The 25,507-nt window shown below is 39.6% G+C and overlaps 2 protein-coding genes across 5 annotated transcripts in view; one reads left to right on the forward strand and one right to left on the reverse strand.

The window, feature by feature from the left end:
- The window catches only part of AMMECR1 (AMMECR nuclear protein 1), a 97,399-nt gene extending 80,241 nt beyond the window's left edge, over positions 1–17,158 (forward strand). For both annotated transcript variants that reach the window (XM_048959830.1, XM_048959829.1), the window contains 4 exons: positions 3,214–3,328; positions 6,536–6,626; positions 8,287–8,383; positions 11,461–17,158. In XM_048959830.1, the coding sequence (XP_048815787.1) occupies positions 3,214–3,328; positions 6,536–6,626; positions 8,287–8,383; positions 11,461–11,575 (418 nt within the window). In that variant the 3' untranslated portion in view covers positions 11,576–17,158. The remainder of the gene's footprint in view (positions 1–3,213; positions 3,329–6,535; positions 6,627–8,286; positions 8,384–11,460) is intronic.
- A 1,359-nt stretch (positions 17,159–18,517) lies between these two features.
- The window catches only part of TMEM164 (transmembrane protein 164), a 45,768-nt gene continuing 38,778 nt past the window's right edge, over positions 18,518–25,507 (reverse strand). For all 3 annotated transcript variants that reach the window (XM_048959236.1, XM_048959234.1, XM_048959235.1), the window contains one exon: positions 18,518–25,421. In XM_048959236.1, the coding sequence (XP_048815193.1) occupies positions 25,215–25,421 (207 nt within the window). In that variant the 3' untranslated portion in view covers positions 18,518–25,214. The remainder of the gene's footprint in view (positions 25,422–25,507) is intronic.

The following is a 25,507-nucleotide window of genomic DNA, read 5'->3' on the forward strand; positions in this document are numbered from 1 at the left end:
GGGTTTGTTCTGCAGATTGCTCACTTGTTTTCAGCAGCAGCAGTGCTAATAGTGGACATGTGCAAGGATGTCCATAGTGCTATAGGCATGAGGGATCAAGTTCCCAGCAGGGTATACAGACCAAAAAAGAACCTAGCACTTCTGAAGGGATTGTCTCAGGTCTGGCTAAAATGGCACTGTCATGTGATAAGCAGTGCTGTAGCTATTGTGAGGTAGTTATGTGAAAGCAAGGCCTTGTGCCAGTTTCAAATTAGCGAATAATGGAATTAGCCAGTCAAGCTTACTAATAGTGTGTGTACTATGTACTGTGCTGCTCTGCTTTCACTAAAGTTCACTACTTTGGCTGTGTTTGCCTGAGGCTTTCTGCCTTTGTCTGCCTTTCAGCTTGCACTGTGTTCACAGGAAGGTTTTGTATCACATCTTTTTATCAGTATTCAAATTCATCATAAATCACCCACTTTGTGTTTAATTATCACTGCGTTTGAGATGTGGCTTACACGCCGTGGATGATGTTTGTTTCTGTATAACTCACAAGTACCTTAAATTGAGGACGGCTCCCTGTCTAGCAATGCCAGCGCAGCAGATCCTCAGTGTGTGGGACTTTGCCTGGACTTCAGCTTGTGTGGTGGTTGGGGTCCTGCAGCACACAGCCTTTGCTGCGAAATGTTGAAATTCACAAATGCATTTTGGCAGCTTTAGGAAGGGGAAATGAGTGCTGGATAAACTCCTCAAACCAAGCTGTGCAAAAAAAAAAAAAAAAAAAGCCTTTTCTGTTTTTCTGAAGGGTGTAAATTCTTACAATAGGTGAAACGTTTTGCATGGTAAGACTGTTGCATACATTATGAAAAACAGGGTTAAACAAGGACGGCACATTCATGCATGCTGTTGTTTTATAAGATAGCTGAACTTGTAGTTTGTTAATGAAATGGTGTTTGTCTCTTTGGGTGCTTTTTGGTGATGTATCCAAATAGATTGGTTATATGATAGAGGTAGAGTATACCTCAGGGAAATGAGAAATTTGCATGTAAGAAAACTTGCAGCAGCATCAGACTCTGTTTGGATTGCATTTTTGTTAATCAAAATATCAAAAGAAGTTTGGGGTTTTCCGATGAAATTTCAAGAGTGTGTTTGCATGCACTTACTAAATAAACTCACGGAGAGCTGTTAAGTGTGGAGATCCCATCTCTGGCTCCGAATTCCTAAGCTTTAAACAGCTGGATTCCCACAGCATTCCGGGCAAGCACACCCTGGGTATTTATTGTGTTCTTCTATTTATCCTTTTTGCCATCTGCTGCTGGTTACTGTTTAATACTAAGCAAGATGGACTTCTGGTTTGAGCTGTCCCTGTGTTCAGAGTATCCCTCCCTTTATGCTTAGATGTGTTTTTCCTATGTGGAGGAATACGAAGGCTGAATTAGCCACTCATATTTTCATCATCTGTCTCTCTTCAACTGTGGCTATGTAAGTAGATCCCTAATGACTGAAATATCAGGTAACAGAGAAAGGTAACTGCCTGATTTCCTGCAGTTGCACAGCTGGCTTTGCAAATCCCATCAACAGAATCTGGAGAAGATCATCTTTGGTACATCTTAATGAAAGTCATTACTTAAATATCATGGGCATTATGCTTTAAATCCTGTTAGTGTTCCCAGTTCTTCACATGTCTGTTTGGCACTATCCTACATAAATAAGAGATTTATCTTGGTTAGTTACGTTTTGTCCCAACATCTTCTCTCTTTGTCAGTGGCAGATTTGACTAGGCTTGCCTAGAATTACTCCAAAATACCGGGTAGAACAGACCTACCTTCTGTTTCCTAATTTTACAATGAATGTATCTCCATAATGAAAATCTGAATTTCTTATCAATTTTATAATGTGAAAATTTGGTGAAGAGCCTCCATTAATTCCAATGCTGTGTTCTTTTATTTTTGTGATTGTAACATGTCTGAGAAAAAGCCTGCTTTCCTCCCCACGTCACCAAAAAAGAAGGGGTTCTATTTTAATTCTTCAGTGTTTGGCATTCATTCAAGACAGAATGCTATTTCTGGTTAAATGCTTTTGTTAGATCTAATGAAGTTAGACTACTGTTAACGTAAAATGATGATACCAGCCATGTGCTAAAGGCCACAGACATGGCTGTAATTGCATTGGGCAACAGCAGCTGCTGGCTGTAGGCCAAGCAAAAGCAGTAAGAATGATCAAGTTGTTATATGAAACGTGTGAAGAACTCGGTAGTTACTTAACAAGTCTCTTAATGATAGGCTCTCCTTACGTAACAAAAAGCTTAGTTAGCAGATCACTGTTTTTGTTGGAAGTGAGCGTGTTTATATTCATATGTTGTATCTAAAATCCTAAGAAAACAAGAAATGATGGGTACCATACTTGCCTTAACCTTTTCCAATTGAACCGGTTCTTAACCAAACTCATGCAAGTAGTTCTTAGGTGTTCCTGTTGGTGGTATTGCTTACTGTCCGTTCATGCTTTGCTTTTCAACGCGTCCTGGAACACAGAGAAGGTGTTTCCTGTTACTGAGTTCTGTCAATTAGATGTATGTTCATCTGTAGAATGGTACCTCAGCCTGAGATTAATGTAGCTGTTTGCAAGCTTCCATGTTACTAATCATTACCTCTGCTTTGCAGAACACCTCCAAGTCCTGTAGGTTTGCGAGCATAGAACTCCTGGATGTTTTTACCTTTCTGTTAACCTTTGCCAGTAAGCATGAATATTTTTTTGGTAGAATATTCTGTTTGCTCAAATTTGTTTTTTTTACTGAAGAATTAAATTCCACAGTTCGGTTACTGTATTACGTGTTTGATTTTTGCAGGCTATAAAATTTCCCCTCTGTATTGTACAGTTCAACCTTTTTCAAAAGGCATTTAGTAAATTGCAGGTAGAACAGCTATTGTTCAACCTTTTCCATAACTTTCTGGTGGTTCATTAGTAAGTAGCAGAATCCTCTCAGGAAGGAATGGCCCTCAGAGCTCCACCTGACTGGCCAGCTGAGAAATCTGAAGCAAATGTCTAAGGAAAAGCTTGGGGATGTTGGTCAGTGTGTTATGCTGACCACCGGATTATCAAACTGGTCATCATTTCATCAGTTATTGGGTTTTGATGTTTTTGTTTTTTTTTATGATATTTTTCAATTGAGTCATTGGATCTTTGAACTTTATTTAAAAAAAAAAAAAGTATGAAATTCTGTTTTGTCTTCAACAGTGCCCTTAAAGACAGTCGTTTCCCCCCAATGACGAGGGATGAGCTGCCACGGCTTTTCTGCTCAGTGTCTCTACTCACTAACTTTGAAGATGTATGTGACTACATGGACTGGGAGGTAAGGATTGTGCATGTCCTGTAAGAAAATGTCTTTGATAACCGTGAGCGTCTGTAGCAGAACTCTTACTGTTTAAATCATCTGCATATATTCAGTGTAGTTGCTGTTTGGTGCTCTGTGCAGATTGTTTGGTGTAATGATTCAAGATGCCATTTTGGTAGAACTGCCATTGCCTTGAAAGCCAGAGCCGAGAAAATGGAATACAGTTGATTCCATTTGTCTTCCTTGGCTTTCAGAGCAAGTGGGCTGCAGGACAGCGCAAAGCCCTGATACAGTGAGGCCATGGAACTGACAGCTCTTGTCTTCCTGTTCTCCTTACCTAGAGCAGAATCTGTTTTACTTGACCTGTTCTAGGAAACCTTTTGAGCAGCAGCATAAAAGCCACAGATTAGGAAGCTTTTAAAGTTATTTCTGGGAAGGTGTACTGGACGAAGTGCTATTCTGTATTCTTATGTTCTTTCACAGATTACTTGGTTTTAGATGCTTGCACAAAAGTAAATTACTGGAGTTAAGATCAACTTCTCATCTCAGCCAGGATGATTGTTTTAGTCTGTGTTTGAACAGATGGAAATTGTTTTGAAGTTGTTGTATATGCTACTGGATGTGTTACAGTGCCAGAGACACCCCACAAATTAAGAGTACTTTCATGTAACAGTGACTTCCCTACAACAGCAGCTTAGCCCTTCTAGATATTTAGGAATTCTTAATAGCAAAAGAGGCTTCCTGTTGGGCCCACAACATAACAAATGTGAATTGAATAGAAATGTCATTTGTTGTTGCAGTGGTAGGAGGCACCACAGAATGGTGGTCTTATGACTTAAGTCATAACATTCAAATTTGTTTGAAATAATGGAGGATTTTACTTTCAGTGCCCTCTTTGTGCCTTGTGCAGAATCCTCGATTCCTCGTCAATACTGTAAACAAGCTTAATGCAGAAAAGTAATTCTGTGCAGTTGTGATTTACTTTCCAGAATCTCATGATTCTTCTCACTGGAGAATTCTGGCTTATGGAGGAAGAATGAAAGGGTCAAAAATACAATAGTTCTTGTATTATTCATTTGCTCACTTGTTCTCTCATATTTAAGGGTTTTAAAACCTTCAGTAAATTCCTGGGAATTCTCCCACACAAGCCCTCAGCTCCCACCTGAGGAATATTTGGGGCAATTTTAGAGAAATTTTGATCAGTGTTCTGGTTTAGAGCTTGTGCAACTGAATATACAGACACTTAAAAGTCAGCTAAATGCATAGGTAGTTAATGTGATGTTGCTGTTGTAAGGCTAACTTCATTTTTCCAAGTCAGTTTGATTAATTACCTATAGTAGCATTCGTTTCCATGTCACATAACTACTTTACCAGTGAGGTTTATTTGGCAAACTTGGTGATTTGTGCTTCATCGATAGGTCCTATTTAAGCTCAACAGGTTGTCTGTTTTCCTGTGTACAGTAATAAAAACAGTTTGTGTTGATGGGACGTGTTTTGAGAAGACACCACCAAACTGGTGGACTTATGGATGAATTTTTCTTTTATATTTTCTTTTGTCCAGGAATGGGAGTAAGATCAACAAAGTGTTGTTTTCTGGTAGCTTGCAAATCAAACTGTCAGCATTCTCCTAGCATGGGGCCTAAAAATGACTTGGTGACTTTGCTGAGGATTGCCCATAAAAGCAGATTGGAAACTGGTATAAGCTTAATAACTGACAGTGGCCCCATGGAAAGGCTTTGTGAAATTCCCTCCACGGTCTGCTTGTTAGTGCTTGCCTTTTAAATATGGCTGAAGTGCTCTTGGCTGTAAGTCTGACACGACTGAGCACCCATCTTCATCTGATGGCAATAATCACACGTAGTATAGATGAGTTGAGATTTCAGGAAGCTGAGCTGTGGAGGGTTGACACGATGCTTCTCGAAGGTTGCAGGCAGGTTGTATTTTACAGCAATCTGAAATGGTGTTCTTTTAATGTGATACCGACCTTTTTCTGTTCTAAAAAAAAAAGCCTTTCGAAATTGGTAATTGATATGGGCAGAGATGTGCAAAGGAGTGTTATTAGAATGAGATCTTTGGGACTGAAGTGCTGAACTTCATTTGCAATGTTCTTGCAGCTGCAGAAACATACTCTGTTCTCATCTTAGCAATAAACTAAGTGGATTTTAGTCTCTAACACCCCTTCTTTTTACTTTCAGGCTCCTTAAGTTCATAATTACATCATCTGAGCATACAGATTTGAACTTTGTAGTGGTTAGATGTCCATTTTATGAATGTTAAGTAATAAAATACATTAAAATTGGCCGCAAATTCAATATGTTAGCCTCTAATTAATTTTTCCTTTGTAAGGAGCGGTAGTTTCATGCAGAAAGCTTATGAAGGCCATGGCCAAGACTCCTCCCATTTCTCAGTACTTATGTCACATATAAAAGTCACAGACCTTAAAAAACAAAGTCTTAAAATAACCAAATATGTTAATTGAACAAGTGGTCATTAAGGGCTCTGTAGATGTCCCTCAGTTGTTTTTTCACTGTCATGTGGTTATGTTAAAAGCAGTTGTCACCGGAAAAATTGCCAGAGTTTCTTATTAAATTTTGAGTTGAAAAACAAATGCCATGAAAAATGCGGTGCGTGTGATAGCCTTTTAAATGTGAGCTCTTCATTTCCTCATGTAGAGTGGGGGACTTTGGATTTAAATAGAAATAACATCTCCATATTTTATGCATGAAAACAAAAATATCAGTTATTAATGTTTTGAAATCCAAAGCAGCTTGTTGTCGTTGTACCTTGAAACTGGCAGATCTTCAATAATGCCCTGGAAAGGTATCTGGCCTCTTTCTTTTTTGGTAACTCCTCCATCAAATACTCCCACTGCCTTCAGATGAGTAGATTTGGTTTCTGTAATGGCAGTCTGCCATATTGCTCTAGTAGCATGGAAAGGGAAGCTGGAACCTGAATGCTGTCCTCATACATGAGCAGGAGTTTTGAGGGTTTCAGGATCCAATTGGCAGTGACTGGTGGCACAGCAATTTTGTCAGCAGCTGCTTTTGCACCTCAGCTGGTGTTTTTTTTTTTTTGCAGAAAGATGGCATTTGTTTTGAACATCTTCTGCAACTGTTTGCAAAATGGCATCAACCATCAGAAGGTTCACATGTCGACCTTTATCATGTTAGAAATCTCTTGTATCTCTTTTTTTAATGTACTAATAAAACTGCCAATTTCTTGCAGGTGGGTGTACATGGCATTAGAATAGAATTCATCAATGAAAAAGGATCAAAACGCACCGCCACCTACTTACCGGAGGTTGCAAAGGAGCAAGGTCATTGTTGAGCTTTATTTCATATGATCTGGTGAAGAATTTAAACATACCTGTAAATCTAAAATGCAGTATTTGACCTTGCACTGATGTCAGATGATGGAGCAATATTTAATTGTAAGAAAAGACTCTTCTATAAAATGCCAATTACGTGTCTGTCTCAACCCCCTTGTAGGGACTCAGTAAACTGTAGCTGTTCTGATGCAAATCCTAACCATAGTAAAGGTGTAAGAAAATAAATTGTGGAGGGGTGGTTCAGTGCTCACTTCAGAAAGCTGTTAATTTTCATGTAATTGTTACCCTGTGATGTTAGACATGCAAAAGCTCTGTTAATATACAGGCTGTCTGGACAATGATTTTAACAGCTAATTGATTCCCAGTTTTTCAATGGTGCTTCTTTTCATTAGGTATTTGCTTCTACTGTTTAATTCCTGCTGTGAACAGTGACTTCTGGGTTTTGGGGTGTTGGGAAAGGATTATTTTCATACTGGAAGTCCAAAATAAGGTTACTAACGTGGCCCTTTCAATAGGACAGACTTCAGTTTGTGAATCAAGAAACTTACATATACAGTAGCTTTTGTTGAACAGCTGTTCAACAAAATTTTGTTGAGCCAAGCTGAAGATTTTCTCTTTGAGGCTTAGAAGTGTGTCTTAGCCTTTTGAATTTTGCATTGCCACTTCTTCATTTTCCTTCTGGTGCACTAAGTAATAGCAGTGGGACCTTCGTTAACAGATAATAGAAATTTGGTCTCCCAATGGTCACGTGAAAGCTCAGATGCCTTCCAAGGCAGTTCTTTCCCTTTTGCTATCTCAGGTTGGCCAGTTACCAAAGGGCTCTTTTGCTAAGACCTTTGGTGATCACTTACACATGGTTTTTTTCAGTATTTTTTTAAATTCAGGAATTGGGGGAGGGGTTACATTTCTTACTTGTGGTAAACTATGCATTACAGTCTGACTCTTAAAATTTACCAAAATTGGTTTTTTCTTTTTTTTTTTTCTGTTTTAAAAATGCAGTGTGACAAACTTAATTGCATCTTTGGGAAGTAAGATGTCTATTTTAGAAATAGTGGGCTTTTTAAAATCGACGTGTAGGAGTTTTGAGTAGCATGACTTTATTGAGAACAGTAGTGAATCTGAATTTTTGTTGTCACTTTTTTAAACAAACCAGCCTGCTACATATCACAGATGTTCTGAAATTTAAAATATCACTGTTAACTTTGCAGTGATATTTATGGAGAGCCCTAATGCCTGAAGTTCTCTCCACCCATTCAGTTAATAAATCTTTTGAATTTTCTTTCATACAGAAACGAAGCTTTCCATGCTGCCAGAGCCACTTAGGATGTATGATCAGATGTGATTAATGATCTGAACGACTCAGAAAATTGCAATTTTGTTTGTCATTGTCAGTCACCTGGATATGTGGGTGCAGTATTTCAACCACAAGATAAAAATGCATTGTTGGTAGAGCAAGCTTTATGCCTGATGAAATGCTGCTCAGCATCTTTCCCGCAGCTATCTCCTGCATAGAATGCCCCGTGTTTCATAGGTAACTTCAGGAGAGCAGCTGTGTTACCAGTGTCACTGCGTATCGTGCTGTGTTTTTGCAACACCTGTTCCTACTGCAGTAATGCTCATGAATTTTTACCACTGTGAAATTCAACAGGATGGGACCACATTCAAACCATAGATTCCTTACTGAGGAAAGGAGGCTACAAAGCTCCGATTACTAATGAATTCAGGAAAACCATAAAGCTAACCAGGTATGCATCCCGGGGATACTCCAGATAAGCCCTGTTGGTTTGGTTTTAGTGTGATGAGTTCATTTCCTGGTAAGTGGCTGTTTCAGATGTTAACAGTAAGCTTTCCTGTATGTATTATTAATATTTTCTTTCTTTTCACAACAGGAATACAGACTTCTGAGAATATCTGTGCCTTGCATTAAATACAATAGAGATTACAGGCACTAAGCAAGGAAGAAAGGGCTGCTAAGTAGCTTGCTGCATATATACCAGGGAGTATATATATTTTGTTTCATAACTGAGAAATCCTTGCAGCGTATCAGCTCTGCAGTTTTACAGTTTGCTCATTGGCTGCAGCGGATCTCAAGGGGCTGTTATTAAGGGGGATTACTTGCCATTGTCACGTTGTGTTTGAGCAGTTGGTGCTCTGTGGGGCTGCTGCTCTGGAGGCCATGCAGTGCCCTGAGCTGTTCAGCTCTCCGAGCGGGCGCTGGGGCTTTTCCCTCCTGCAGAGTAGGGGCTTCATCTCCTAACAGGTGCTGGGCATGCAAACTGGGGAGCTGATCTGACAGGTGGTGCGCCGGCTTGATTGCATCAGGTACTCTAGGAAGGAAGACATAAGTGCAGTGCTTTACTTCATACTCAGACACTGTTGTATGTTGTGTGCCCGCTGTAATGCTTGTTTAATACAGTGTGCTCGTGAGGGCTCATTAGCCGGTCAGAGCCAAAAGGTTAGAGAATGAGTTGCAAATGTTCCACCTATAAAATTGTAGTTGTATGGTGAAAGAGCAGGTGTCAATAGGAAGCCCTGTAAAACAACATTATTTTATAACCATGCAGTACAAAGTGACTGCTGAGCTCTTGCTGTTTATTCCATGCTTTGAGAACTAAGGATTTTATGAATCCTGTGTCATAAGGAGGCACTGACTGATAACCCATGAGGTTTCTTCTCTCTTTGGGGATAACAAGCACTATTATTAATACAGCTCATAAATTTGGTAGTTAGAGACCTTTATCCAACACCATTATTCTTCCTATCTTTTGTTGACTTGTAGGGACTCACAGAAAAACGAGATTCATTTTTAATATGTTGGTTGGGTATGTTAGCATCACTTCTGTGTACTTATTTCTTTGGGAATTCTTTCCTCCTTAGTGCAGCTGGATTGGGTGTGAGCTGGACTCGACTCCCTTTTTCCATAATTAAAACCCAGTGCTTTCATTTCAGACACAAAAATACTGGGCTTCTCATTATTGTTAATGTACTCTTAGAAGACAAAGAGCTGAGTGTTTTTTTTCAGCTCCCACTTTTGTCACCTACATCTAAAATGCTTGCCATTACTTAGCAGTGTTTCTTTAGACTTGGCGGAAGACAGAGCATTTCTCAGAAAAGTGTTTTCACTTTAGAAGAATCTCTCCCTCACTCAGTGTTGTTTTGGGTAAGGAAAAAGACTTTGTCCCACTGACTGAAATTCTGCTTTCTAGTAGGAACCTGATTCCAGGGGAATTGCTATTGCTGAGGAAAACATGCTATTCTGAGGGTTATGTTTGGGAGGAAGGGTTTATGGATTCCAGCTTAAATTTTCAAATGCAGCACCCCAATTTTCTTGCTATCTTATTTTCAAGAATATATAGAATATATGGTGATAACTTAGGGCATGAGTAGCTGTTGGAGTTCTTAAGTGAGACTTTCTGTACACCTCAGTGAATAAGGGATGTATTTTTCCAAGACACAAAACTTCTGTATAGCACATTCTTCCAGCTCCGTGATTTTGTTTGAAGCAATGGCATACCAGTGCAGAACAAAACAAGTGTTCTGCTTAGTATATTTAGTTCAACATCCCAAACACCAAATTACAAGCCTAATGAGTAGAGTAGACAAAGCGTGTTGTTTAATATTATGATTTTTTCCATCTGTGATTCTACACAGGCTGCCCTTGGCCTGTTTTGACTCACTTAGAGCCACTGGTTGCCAAGCTTACAGTTTAGTTCCATAGTGGTGAGGGGATTAGTGCACAGATCAGCTTACTCATCAGGTGCAGGGAGCGCAGTGCTCCACTCCTATCGCTGAGAGAGGAGCTGCAGCTCAGCTGCGACCAGCAGCCGTTTAAGGCAGTACATCATTAACCAGCGCCGCTGCCACCAGTAATTGCGGGCACTGCGGTGCACTGAAGCAAGAAGCTGTAAGCATAAGGTGCTCTGCTCTGTTCCTCTGGCAGAGGCAGCAGAAACAATTGTGTTTGCCACCTCAGTTGCTGCAGTTGGTAACTCAACAGCAGTTTGAGTGTCTGTGAGGGGCTGTGAGTACAAGCTGTTGAGGCATGCGTTGTGCTTTTTCAGACCTAAGAGGGAAAAGAACAAACAGAGAACTCCAGAAGAGAAATGTCATAAACAAGGGAGGTGGCAATATTTTAAACCACTGTAGCTGGATTCACCAGCTCTCATCTGTAAGATCTCTTATGCAGGGGCTTATGAAGTGACATTTGTGGCAATATGGAATAGTGTTATTTTTGTGTAGATTTCACAGTTTTACAGATAAGTGTAAATGTGGCAATATGTTCCTTGTTGTCAAACTATCAATGCAGATTTATCTGAAGTACATTTTTGGGGGGTAGGGGCTGTTCTACTTTAAGCTATATATAGGTTAAAAGGGAAATCACTTCATGTAGCTGGATTTATTTTAAAAGCAGAATGTGCTAGACATTACTTCTTAAAAACAGCTCTGGAATCAGTACTGCTTGTTTACAGGGCTTTTCTCCTAAGTTATTTGTAGAGAGTTGGCTGATAATTTGGGATGCTCAGTAAATCATCACAAGTTCAAATACCTTGAGTAAAGTCGTAGGCAGCGATTTTTTAATAGTTTTTTTTAATTTAAAATATTTTTCGTAAGCACTTATGTTGTGACTTGTGTGATTCAAGAACAGCCCCCAAAAACATGGTAGTTCTCTCCATGCCCTTGTGCAACTAAAGTTTGTCTTATTCCTAAGACCAGAAGTACAGAGCTGTTCTCGTCATTAGACGTACACCTAGCACCGTATTTTCAGTGCTGCTCATAGCTGCCCAATGAAAGTTCTTGAGTTTGCTCCTTTGCTCTTTTCTAGGTACCGTAGTGAGAAGATGACCATGAGCTACACAGAGTACCTTGCCCATCGTCAGCATCATCACTTCCCAAATGGCATTGGGCACCCCCTTCCACCATACAACCATTATTCCTGACACTGAGCCGCATGACCAGTCACTGGACCTCTCTGCAGACCTCTTCCCAGGAGACCCTGCCCCTTCTTGGTCTAGCTATCTCTATTACTGTACCATTTTATGATGATAGTTTCCGTTGCCATTTTGAGGCTTCTCCATAGTTGGTTAAGCTCACTGTGGCAACGGGAGGGAAAACTGCATTATTACAAAGATCCCATACTTTTTTATTGAATCACTGCAGATTTTTTTGCAGCATATATAGCCCTTGGGTTTTTTATGAAATGTTAAATTTCTACTTCATTAACATTGAATTATATCAGTCAAGACTTTCTGTGACTGTGGATGGAAGGAAGAGTTTAAGGATTACAGTTGGGGATTCTTTGCTCAGAAAAAAAAAGAGGCATTCATGGCTTTTTCATTAATAGCTCTGTCAGGGAATGAAACATATCAGATTCAGGTATTATATTAGACAATGAATTGCATTTTCTTAACCTTCTTAATAGTAGTCTGTGGTACAATATTTCATAGACTTTCTTCTTCCCTTTGAGTTTTCCCATGAGCTCCTTTGATCATCCGTTCAGGTCTCCTGCCGTGGTTGAGCAAGGAGCTCATTGGAAAAAAAGACAAAGGGAAGAAGAAACTCTGTGAAATGTGGAAAAAGGACCTGGCCACTTGGGAGGAATATAGGAATGCTGTCAGGACCTGCAGGGATGCAGCGAGGAAGGGTAAGGCCCACTTGGAATTAAATCTGGTGAGGGAGGTCAAGGACAGCAAGAAAGGTTGTGTTATGTTTTTGTTTTTTTTTTCAATATGTCAGTAGCAAAAGAAAATGTGGGCCTGCTACTTAATAAGGTGGTTGCCCTGGTAACAGGGGATGTTGAGAAGGTGGCGATGCTGAACACCTTCTTTGCTTCGGTCTTCACTGATTAGACTGTCCCTATGGAACCTCAGACCAAGGAGGTAAGAGAGTCTGGAGAAAAGACTTTCCCTTGGTCAGGAGGATCTGGTCAGAGATCATGTAGGCAAACTTGACTCATACAATCCACTGATCCTGATGGGATGCACCCCCAAGTGCTGAGGAAGCTGGCAGAAGTGATTGCCAAACCACTCTATTGTCTTGGAGAATGGGAAAGGTGCCTGAAGACTGGAGGATAGCCAGTGTCACTCCAACCTTCAAAAAGGACAAGGAGGAGCTGGAAAACCACAGGTCAGTTGGCATCACCTCTGTCCCTGGAAAGGAGATGGAACAGCTTGTTACGTCATCACCAAGCAAGTGGAAGAAAAGGTGATTATCAGGAGCAGTCAGTGTGAATTCACCAAGAGGGAAATCATGCTTGACCACCTTGGTAGCCTTCTGTGATGTCATCACCAGCTGGGTAGATGAGGGGAGAGCAGTGGATATTGATATATATATTGAATATATATTCAGCAAGGCTTTAGACAAGACTTGCAGCCATTCAGCAGGACATACACAGGTTGGTGAGTTGGGCAGAGAAGAGCCTGATCAGCTTCAGCAAGAGCAAGTGTAGGGTCCTGCATCTGGGAAGGAATGACTGCACCCATCAGTTGAGGTTTAGGGGCCTGCCTGCTGGAACGGTGTTCTGCAGAGAAGGAGCTGGGTGCTGGCCATGCAGTGTGCCCTTGTGGCTGAGAAGGCCAACTTTATTTTGGAGTGCATTAAAAAGAGCATGGCCAGCAGATCGAGGAAGGTGATCCCCCCTCTGCTCTGCCCTGGTGAGGACACATCTGGAGCAGTGTGTCCATTTCTGGGCTCCCAGTTCAAGAAGAACAGGTAACTTCTAGAGAGAGTCCAGAGAAGGGCCACAGAGATGAAGAGGGGCCTTGAGCATCTCCTGTACGAGGAAAGGCTGAGAGACCTGGGACTGTTCAGTCTGCAGAAGAGAAGGCTGAGAAGGGATCTCAGCACTGTTTATCAATATCTAAAGCGTAGGAGTCAAATGGATGAGGCCAGCCAGCTCTTTTCCAGTGGTGTGCAGCAACAGGAGGCAGTGGGCAAAAAAACTGGAACACAGGAAGTTTCATAACATGAGGAAGAAATTCTTTACTGTGGGAATAATGGATCATTGGAACAGACTGCCCAGAAAGGTGGTGGAGTCTCAATTTCTGGAGATACTCAAGACCCACCTGGATGCCTTCCTGTGTGATCTGCTTTAGGGAATCTGCTTCAGCAGGAGATTGGACTCTGACGTCCAGAGGCTCCTTCTAGTCCCTAGAGTTCTGTTTCTGTAACAGTATCTCACCCCTGCAGTAAAGATTTCATGTAGCTATAGATGTAGGTTGCTCTGAAAGTAATGCTTCCTATTTATTTACATGGAAACTACAACAAAGAGCACAGTAACACTACTTGATAGAGAAAATTCTCAGCTGCAAAACACTAGTTTTCAACATAGTTATCACCATTAGCAGAGACTGCCCCTCTGCTGCCATCTGTCACACAGCAACAAAATGTAATGGAATATTAGGGGAAGGTTCAACCTCTGCTGCCATCCTACCAACATCTGTCTAATTTCATGGGCCAACACCATAAAACAGGAGGCATTACTTTCAGAGTAGCCCTTGTATCCCTTGTATGTGACCTTCAGCTCGAGCACACAGCCACATTTTGAGGCTCGTATACAAAATGCTTTTCTGGATATGGAGAAGCAATTAAACGTAATAAGAGGTGAGCATTGTGCTCAGAATCACGTGGTCTAATTGAAAGTACATGACATAATCCAGTAGGATACCTTTATCTCCTGTTCTGCACTGGAAGCCGAGGGCAGCCCAGCCCTGTCAAGCCTACTCATCATAATGCATTTCTAATGAGACAATGCCTTTCTGATGAGCTCAAATTAGGAGTCGCATTTGTTTTTAGAAACAGATTGGTGAGTAGCAGATGTCATATTAGGAAGAAAACAGATTTAGATTTTAGTGCCTTTGACTATGACATGATTATACTTGCATATAAAATTTATAGAAAAAATATAGCAAATGTGCCAGACATTCCAGTAATCAACGTTGAGTTCTTTGCTGCTCTGGCGTCAGGTTTTGGGGGATTTTCTACAGTGAGATATTTTTCATTTTCTTTTTCTTATTTTAGAAAAGAAAAATCCCTATCTTCTTCTTGCTTGTGCTTTTGAATTTGCTGGGTTTTATCAGGTCATGGATAGTTGGGTAACTTGTTTAAAAAAAAAAAAATTGTGTTGTGAAAGAGCACAGGACGATTATGCCATAATTTGTACATCTTTTCATCTATTACAGGAATAGTACTTGAGAGCTGTGAGTACTTCATAATAATTCTCATAATTCTCCACAAGGTAGGAGAAAGAAAACTGATGAGGACTTGTAACAACTGTAAAAATAGGATTTATTAAGTGGTGTATGTGGTATGGTTGCAAGCCAAGTATATGCCAGGAGCTACCTCCTTGCTCACGTGCCTGCAGAACTCCCACTAATACCCACTGCAGTTCAGTGCACGTTTTAGGGGACTCCACATCCCATCTACTATGGAAAAGACCTTCCTAGCATGGGCGAGCCAACTATGGTAAGCAGAAATTCCAGTTATTTTGAATAATGAATGTTTTAAAAAATACATATATCACTCAAATAGATAAATAGAGTTAAGTTGATAAAAGGAACAACAACAACAGAAGACTAAAAACGTTCCAGAAAACAGATACGGATAAATTATCCCTTATGTGAGGATAGAATGCCACTTAATTTGTACAGAGGTTCTTGTAGAAGGTCTTTTGTATTCCTTCATCCACAGCACCCGATGTCCAAATATTTCCATTTTCAGTTGTGATGCCTTAATTTATAAGCAGAGGGCCTGAAATGTCAGGAGCCAAGAGGTGCCAGGCAGACGCTGCAAAAACTAATAGATGTTTATACAGAGGCTATTTTGGATGATACTGTTGTCTTGTTTCTACTTGGGGGAGCGGTTTCAAATGGATTTGTCTTCAAGTGGAAACTGTGAACCGGTGGCTACCTGAGAGGTGTTTTGGTTTTGTTTTTTTCCTTGCCCTTATAGGGAAACTGAGCACAAACCGAATCATTCTGCTGCAAAAAACAAACAGAACACAAAGTCATCCAACCCCATCCTTATCTGTCATCTCGTTACAGCACGCTCACAGCGCTGCGTGAGCTCATCCTTAGAAGTTTTTTAAAAAGATCTATTATATATAAAAATATATATGTATTGAAAGGTGCTAATCAACCTCAAGCAGGTCACGTGACTGGTCATGCGGATCTAAAATCATATCAGATTTTTTAAAAATCTTCGATATATGCAGATGTTATACAGAATTTCTTACCAGTGTAATAATAATATACTGATGAATAAACAATCCTGCGGGTTTTTAAGGACAAGGTCAGCAATACTCCCCACCATGGCCTGGGGGGGAAAAGGATAGTTTTGTCTCCTTTTTGTATACAGCATAATGCACAATGCATTTTTGTCTATCTCTTAGTAGCTGTTGCTTACAAATATGGTTAAAAGGGTGTTATACAAACTGTAAAGGTGTGCTTTTGACATGACTTAATGCCAGACCCTTCTGGACCAGAGTTTTGTATCACTAATTAAAAAGCTGTTACAAAGTCTGCGGTCAATCAGGTTGTATGGTATTTTTTTAGAGAAGATTGGAATAATCAGTTTATCTACAGTGTTTCTAAGGCACCTACCTCCTCAGCACGCAAGTGCTGAGAATACTGCGGATTGTTTCTGTGTAATTGTGGGGTTGTTTATACAAGATGTGCAGTTCACTGTGACATGCACTGGGACAGAATAGGTCTGTTTGCCTAAAGCGAATCGACAATTGCTTTCACAAATGCCATTCTCTGAGCTATTACCCTTTCAGATATATTGCTGGATTTAGATCTATTAATATTATTTTTTAATTTGGGGGCACTTCATAAGAGGTGATGGTACAACCGAGTAGCTAATTCCGCTCTTTAAGTCGAATGCTGATTTTTGATAAGCACTAATCCATTTGCCTTATTCCTTGAAGTTTTTTTTTTAATTATTCTTTTGCTAAACGTTTCTGAAGTCCTCCTCCTGAAAACTAAGTGAGACAGCAGAAGCCCAGGCTGATGTGATGCTGTTGCTTAGCCGTGCCTCAAGTGGCCTTCCTTCCGCCTGGAGCGCTGCAGCACTGACCTGGCACCATCTCAGCCCCAACGCTGGTCACAGCAGGGGGAGGGCGCCTGAGAGTTCTGACCTCAGATACAATACTAAGAGAGTCAAATCCATTTGCACACCCTGGCGTTTGTATACGGACCTCTTTACTTGTCTTCAAATGTGCGGGTTTTTAAAACTGTCGTCTGGAGTAGGTTACATCTCTTGTGTGTGTTAGATCGAACCAAAGAAGCCTCCAGCCATGCCCAGATGCTGCTCCTAAAGCCTGCCTTCCAGTCCTTGCAAAAGCCCCGCAGGATTAAATGTGTTAATTTTTTTATTTTTGTACAGTTTCTAACTGATTTTTGCTAGTGATGTTAATTGAATTAAGTTTATTTGGGGAGTCTGAGTACCTCCTCCATTTAAATAAACTGGTGACTTTCCTTTTATGTTAAAAAAAAAAAAAAAGGGAAAAAAAAAAAAAAAGGAAACCCAAAGTGTGCCTCTAAGATTTAAAGGGTTTCTGGTTACATTTATTCTTAAGACCAGCAATGATTCTTTATATAGAAAGATATGTTTTCCTCGTTTTTTATTACTGTTAAATAAAAAATAAAAACCTCTTTCTTTGCTCTGGACCCAGTAATTGCGCTGGTACATAAACGCACTGAGAAAACAAACTTTTGTTTGAAACTTTTGTAACAACTTATGACTGTTTTTGTATATCAAAGTTGATTCTTTTCAAAATATTTGGATCTAGTTTCTAAGTTATTTTAGTGTTTTATATGTTACAAAAAGAAAAAAACCTTTAAATTGCTCACCAGCATCTTGAGTTATCTAATGCAGTGGTGACACACAGTGGGCTTGGAGCTGCCTGGAGTAGCTGACAAGGCCTCTCTTTTTCTTCCTTTCTTAGTAACTTGATTGATTACAAATTATATCACAGATTACCTGAACCCCCTTCCTTTATAACTAGATCCTCCTTCCTTCCACATTTAATTGCTATTAGTGTGAAGAAACTGTTGAAATGGGCATTTTAATATAAGTATGGCTTAAAAAAGATAAAATGAGGAAAAAGAAAAAAAAATTATATAGAAGGTTATCTGTGGGTCTGTGAGATATGGCTGTGGAAAGATATTGTAGTAGTTTTAACACTATTGTTATTACCTTTTAAATCATTTACCCAATAAAACAAGGAAAAAGAATCACCATTTCTTTTTATGTTTCTCTGCTTAATTGTGTGGCTTTGTCAGTTGATTGCTTTTTTTTTTTTAATTTAAGCATTCACTATCAGTGTTTATTTTAACAGCTAATGCTGCAGTAGGAATGTTTTCCTGGGCTGAAGTCTGTCATTGGCTGTGCATGATGTGGGAGGCAGCTCACAGCCTGGCTCTGGAGGGAGATGCTGAGGGAGTTACAGCAGCAGGTCAGGTCTCGTATGATGTCCAGTAAATACAGATTTATGTACTGCATTGAGTTCCTTATTCTCTGAAAGGTGAAATCAATCTCAACTGTTTACAAACACGATGTTGTAACCAGTACAGTGCCTGTGCTGTACAGGAAAGGAGACAAGATCAATGCAGCAAAATGCATATCAGAGAGTGCCTTGATAGCACCTGGAATAATTGCACTGCTTTTTCACATTACTTTCTAGGTGTGATTTTATAGAATACTGAAGCTTGCTTTGCCGTGAGGAATTTATCTGCTCTGGCAGAGCTAGTTGGTGTGCAGGCTGACATGTTGACCTCATGGAAAGAAATGCAGTGCAGGGTTTGCACTGAGGCTCCTGTGAAGATGGAAGATTAAAGAAGTCCCTTTCCTGATGCCAGTGTTTAGTGCAGTGATAGAAAGGTATGTTCTACAGGGTAAGTGTTGGTTAAAGGGACTTTCTTTCCCCTGTAGGATAATTCCTACAGCAGTGCAAGGAATTTCCAATGTCGCCCTGAGATTCAGCTCTGAATGTGGAAATGTTTTTGTTTGCCTTTGACTAATTCATTTTCAATAGGCTTCCCGTCTCTAGCTGAAAATACTTTGAAAACAAGAATAGTAGCCTTTAGATGTTGGTAACTCTGAAGGGAAAATCTGCTTGAGTAAATAGCTTCCACTGATGTTCTTTCATTATTTTACAGACTTGGTATCATTTGTCTGAAATAGGTAGAAGTCTCCCCAGACCTTACAGACCATCAGAATGCAGCACTAGTTACAGCTTGCTTCCCAAAGCCTCCTGCTCTTTTTACATCACCCAGGTATGAGGTTATCACAGAATAGAAATCAAACTAACAGATCAGTGCCAAACATTAGGTCTGTTTCAAAGAGGGCAGGTTGGTTATTCTTCCATTCAGCATTATTGCCGTGTACTTACGTGACCTTTTAATTACAGCCAGAAGCTTTTCGGAAATGCAGTAATGATGGCAGTTGTTTGCCATCATCTACATGTGTGAGATTGGCCAGAAAGCCCTTGTAAATTATACTGTTTTGAGCTGAAAACTTCTGTACTTTTTCTGTCTTCCTCTACTGAGGTGACAGAGTATGAAACTAAAAAAGAAAACACACTCTACCAAAACTGTGGCAAGAAACTTGAAAGCAGAGTAAACATCATAATATTGTATCCAGAGCTTTTTTACATGAAGGAGATGAATATTTGAACAGCGACTAGAGGATTTGTGTCTTACAGTGAAGTAAACTCTGGCTTGTATTGCTTGCTAAATTACAGGCATAGGTCATAGTCAAATGCTTTAAAGTTCTAGAAACAGTGATAATCATAATTGCACAGCAGAAACTGCACCATGCAAGGCAAACTAAATCTAGCTGTACAGACAGCTTAAGAAGATAGGAGAAGCTGTATTCTTATTGATCTGATGACCACTTATCTAATCAAGTCTGTGTGAATCTATCTGTTAATACTACAAATAGAAGAGGAATGTCTGTTTTTTTACCTACTTTAAAAACAAGACAGATGCAGTGCCTGACATGATTACAATGACAACAAAATTACAGTACCATTAAAATGCATTTATTTGTTTTAATTCAAATGTTTAAGAACTGTTTGCCCAGTGAGCTGGACATAGGGCACTACAACCAAAAAAGTCAGACCAAAATACAAAAACAAGTACACAGGTTATCCCTTATTTGTAAATGTTACCTCATAACCAAGTTTTAGCACATTAAAAAGTTTACAAAATTTATAACATTCCTACAAATTATTCAGAACTAACAGCATACGTGGCAGTTGAGCCTCTCCACAACCAGCCTTGACATTGCCATTCCATTCTGTGCCTGGGTGGCTAATGGAAACTGCAAGCTTCCAAGGACTGCTCATGTGCTTCAGTCCAGTCCCTGAGCAGTTCCACTTGCCTGACACAGGTTGGGTGGCGAGAGCAGTGTGGGTATGCATCCTGTTCTGCCTGCTGCGTCCTCTGCAGCATTGAGATAATGACTCAGGAAATGCAGAAATAATTTAAAAAAGTACAAAATTGACCCTGAAGAGAAACATCATCATTTTAAAAACAGCTTGGTTTTAACTAAGTTACAATAAAGCTGCAAGACAAGTATACAGCAATATCATATTGAGTACAAGATCACAAGAATCAACAGATTTGTTATGTATATCATCACTAAAAATGAAAACATCAGCACTGATCCACCTGCTTGTAGAAACCTTCCACCTTCTAACAGAAGGGCTGATACATGCCTTCCTGTTAGCTTTTTCTGAACTGCGTTAACCATTAGGAATAATTCAATTCCTAAGTATCCACCTCAAGTCAAACACTTTAAGGTGACAAGTGCTAGGATGCGACAAAATGGCCTCAAGTTGCACCAGGAGAGGTGTACATTGAACATTAGGAAGAATTTCTGCTCAAAAAGAGTGGTCAGGCATTGTACTGGGCTGCCCAGGGAAGTGGTGCAGTCCCCATCCCCGGAGGTATTTCAGAGATGTGTAGATGTGGCACTGAGGGATGTGGTAGGTGAGGTTAATGGTTGGACTTGATCTTGAAGGCCTTTTCCTGCCTAAATGATCCTATGACTTGAAAACAGCAAGAAGAACATCAAAGTCTATGGTTGTCATTAGGTATAGATGCACAGGAAGCAAATGCCTATGGTGTAGACGCAAGGATTAGAATAAAGAAGTAAAGTACAGTACTTGAACAGTTGCAAGTAGCCATTTCTGAAAGGAAGATAATATCAAGTTTTACAAAATGTTACAAAATATACTGAAATATCAAAACCCTGACTGTGGCTAGAGACAGAGGGATAAATCTATAATGAGGTACTCCATAGTTTTAAGATATGCAAATGAGTGACTTTTGATGTCTCCCAGCCTCAGCAAGGCAGCATCTGCTAAAGCACAAGTGAGCTTTGCTTATAAGCAGTATTTGTCAAGCCCTACGATGCTGAACCAAAACCAAAGTACATGAGTACATTCAGAGTTTTGATTGATTTATATAATTATGATCAAGTGCTGTTAATTTCACCCTTCAGAAGAAACAAAATGCAAATCTCTAGTGCTTAAACAGAAGGAAGTTAAACAGATACAGTTCATACACTGCCTACAGCGGCCTGAATCCTTAGAAAAGTTATCACTGCATGTGTACCAGACAGCTAGAACCTTGGCACAATAATTTCAATAGTCACAGGTTATCACCAGATCTTATGGTGGGTGCAGAAGTTTTAGCAGCTCATTTTTGCACTTTGAAAGGCTACTTAAAGAAGTCTGCATAAATGAACCAATGCAGCCAACTTTACTGTAGTTACTAGAGCTTCATTTATGTGTATACTGGAAGTAATTTAGACGGTCATTCAGTGACAGAAAGAGTAATCAGTTTCATTGCTCCTCATTTCTTTTGTTTGAAGTGTCTATGATACTAGAGAGTATAATACAGTGATCAGATCAAACATCTGCCCGTATCCATAATTTTCCAAAGTCCAGACTTAAGCACAGCACAGTAAGTTTTTCTGGTATTGTACATGACTTTCTAGGGAACAGCAAACCAATCCACTTTAGGGTGAGTTTCTATAACCTGCTGGAACACCTCTAAAATACAAGCTAAAAGGAGATAGTCTGCATGGCTATATCAGCCTCCTGCTCTGCACTGTATTACTCCTAGTATCTTCATAACTGTTAGTACTGACAAAATAGATGTACTGATATTGGAGGGCCAGGACTTACCCTTTCAATCATACATTGCAGTGCTCCAATGTAAAACAGCATCAGGCTCTGGTCAACAGCTTAAAGCTACTGTGACATCGATTGTGTCCATAGTGCCACAGGAGAGAATGCCCATCAGTATTTTTAAATAGCAACATAGTTTTACTCCTTAATTTCCAGCATACACAAGAAAAAAATCACCAGAAATTCATCTAAACAGAATAACTGCTCATTTAATAAACCATTCATGGAAAAGAAAATCTGCCAGGGAACAGATATTCCCGTATGAAGGCTGAAGTATTCTATTTTCCTTTTCAAACCAAATTCCTTCACATTGAACAAGCTCTATCATCTGCCTCTTCCAAACTGCTATTCAAAACAACTGAAGAGTAAAGTATGTAAATTTCCATTGATGTTTCAGAAGTTCATTCCCTTTTTGCTTCCCTTCTGCCCTGTTCTTCCCCATATGTGAAGCTTGTGCCTCAAGTGTGCTGACAATTTCTGTACAGCTACACCATAAACCAAGCTGAAAGGCTGTGTTTAAAAATGGTTTTCAGAATGTGTTGTGGGGAGTTGGAGTAGATGATCTTCTGAGGTCCCTCCCTGACATTCTGTGGATAGAAGCTCAGCCAGCTTCATTGATGGTGTACAACAAGCAAAAGAAGCCAGCACAGCTTACCATGAAGAAGAGTTTAAGCCTCTGGTGCCCTTCTTCCCTCTAGAACCCAGTGGCTCCAGTCTCCTGACAGTCATAAAATCCAGATGCTCATAAAATCCTTATTGAGTGTAACAGCCAGTTTACTTCTCCTTGCTGAATTATTACATTCAATTAGACATTTTAGCATCTTAAGCCAAAAGTTCAACATGCACCAAAACTCAAACTGGGGAAGTGTGAAAGGAAATAAGAGCTTCCCTCAACTATAAGGTAGAAGAACTTGAAAATTTTGCATTTTAAGAGAGACTGCACTGAGCTTGCTTCTTGCTCCTGTAGTCTTAATTGATCAGAGGCAGTCAATGGTGATAAATAGGAGCTGTTTCAAACCTGTTTCCAATGCTCCGAAGCATATGATTAGACATAGGACATGCTGCTTGTTTTTTTTTAAAGCAGGAAAGATTATTCAAAAAATAGTAAAATGAGGCAAATAAGAATCTAACATTCGTAAAATTTGGCAAGATCATCCTACTGTAATATTGTTGTTTCTAAACCAGCCCAGATTCAACAGAAGGCATTTTTGCCAATCCTTAAGTAAATAAAATCAAGACAGACTTGACAGTAACTGCGGGAAGGGAAGAAGCACTGTACGCGTAGCTGTCATAGGAGACAAATAGGCATGAATATTTCTGTTCACCTTAGCTCTCTCAGCAACATCATGTATTTCATCAGCTGCAAATGAAATACTGACTCTTGAATTGAGCATCACATCAGCAGCTAATTAAGTAGTCTTTCACAGATGGGTTCAGGCCTTCAATACCAATGCATGTTTTCTTTAGCTCACCCCTCCACAAATACACAACACATGCCCTGCTTTACTGAAGCAGTAATGAGATGGCTCAATAAAATTAATTATGTACTTAGACATTCGCAGGATCAGCAATTCACAGTCAACACTATGAGACAGTAGTTGTTACTATCAAGTGCTTACCTTTCTCAAACTGAACAGTGCTCAGTCTGTGCAACTGGGACTAGCTATACATGCTTCATAGTTTAGGTCAATCTTACATCTCAATTTATAGTAAATACAGGATGTTTACTTTCTAGACACGAAAGAAAGCCAGAAGCTAGTCTGTAAATTTGAATGCAGCAGAAAGGACTTGTACTGGGAGATCTACTTAAAAAACAAAACAAAAGAAACACACAAAGTGAAAACATTTAGAGAAGTCATCTGTTCCTCCCCAATTATATTCTTATCTTGCAGAAAAGAAAAAAAAAAAATAAAATAAAATAAAAAATCAACCACTTATCATTCTTACTTCTCTTCTTGAGGTATAAACACTGTACCTTAACATCAGAATATATCTTCAGGTGATCCATCAAGAGGAGGTATGACGGTTTTGTTTCTATCTTACAAGTCACAGCTATAACAATGCAATGGAAGTGGCAACTAGCATTTTGTACAACACAATTCCTGCAGCCCTGAAATACAACAGGCTGCACAACAATGGATCTACAGTTAACTATCTGGAAGAACACAGTAAAGATGTCCATGCTTTCCTCCTTACAGTTTCTCCCCTTAGCCAGTTTACTATTTATAATTCTCTCTACTTGCATCCTTTTCTACTCCAAAACTCATGTTGACAAGAAAACCTAGCCACACTAGTAAACTGGAACATTGCCTTTTCTGTAGAAGCCTGTGCTGATTTCACATTCATTTTTATACTTGTGTTCTAAAAATCAGTATGAAGAATGTACTAGAGCTATGGAGACAGAAAATAGTTTCATTTTGTTTCCTCACCAACAGCTCTACTAAGGATCAGGGTACAACGCAGAGGAGGAATGTTTAAAATGCTACTAAGTGAAAAAGGAGACCTGTTTACATTGTACATTGCATCTCTACTCAGTCTCCAGTCTAAGCTAAGTGACAAAAGCATTTTGTTTAAAGGCAGGTCAGCATTGTTGATTAAATACCTATCAGAACTTACACATAACATCGGCTTTTTTAATAATTTCTGTGTGGTGTTTTTCTACTCACTCAAAATCATCTCCAGAGCATCAAGATCTGATGGGACCTCACCAGACAGACAGTTATACTTAGCAGGCCAGAAACCAAAGTATTCCATTTTAAAAAAAACAACCAGGTATTTAAAAGAGTTGTTGTTCCCCGATATTTTCAACCAGCTTAAAGAAAATACAGTAAAACTTCATTGCTTTGCACTTACGACTAGGAGATTAAGTGTACGTTGTTCCACCATGACCATTTTGCAACATTTAAGTACTGGGAGTTAAGCCATGATGATGCAGTTCAAGATATGTTCTGTTCACACGAGTAGAGAATTGGAATTCAGCTTTAGCTCCTATCCTGTGATATAACTGTATTAATGGAAAAATTCTACTTAGTGGAAAGTAAGTCAAAATGAGGTAGCTCTGCCACTCTTTTTGCTGGAATGTAGATAGATCCTCACCTAATTTTAAAGGGTAGATTAGCAAGATTTTACTGTAATCTACACAAAATGTACAGAACAGGAACCTCTTCCAGAATAAGGCCACTAATGTTGCCATTGGCAGTAGGCAGTGAAAAACAGCAGTTGAAAGAAAACCCCTCAATTGATAATAGAAGTGTTTGTGAGGCCATAAACTGCGGGGAGAAAAATAATAAACACATTGTCTTCTCACCCCTCCTCTTGGTTTTCCAGTATGAATATAGGGGTGTCTGCTTCCTGTACGTACTGCTCTGTGGGGAGACATTTCAGTCTATTTTCTTAGCTGGAAATCTAAGCAAGTCCACACTACATTTAAAGATGGGGTCAGCACAGTAAAACAGTAAGATTACAAGCTTCCCATGAGTCATAGTCATGATAGTCTGATGTCCAGATGCCCAAATTCGATACCAGCGCCCATAAAAAGGATCTGAAATGGCTGGGCATAACATGTTGTTCAAATTCACTTCTGTAACCTAGGAAAGGGACAACAAGTTTATAAATTAACATGATTTGCACTGCACTGATTCAGACACCGGAAACGATAATTTTAAAATTACCA

The sequence above is a fragment of the Lagopus muta genome, chromosome 13 (genome assembly GCF_023343835.1).
Source record: "Lagopus muta isolate bLagMut1 chromosome 13, bLagMut1 primary, whole genome shotgun sequence".
NCBI lineage: Eukaryota > Metazoa > Chordata > Aves > Galliformes > Phasianidae > Lagopus > Lagopus muta.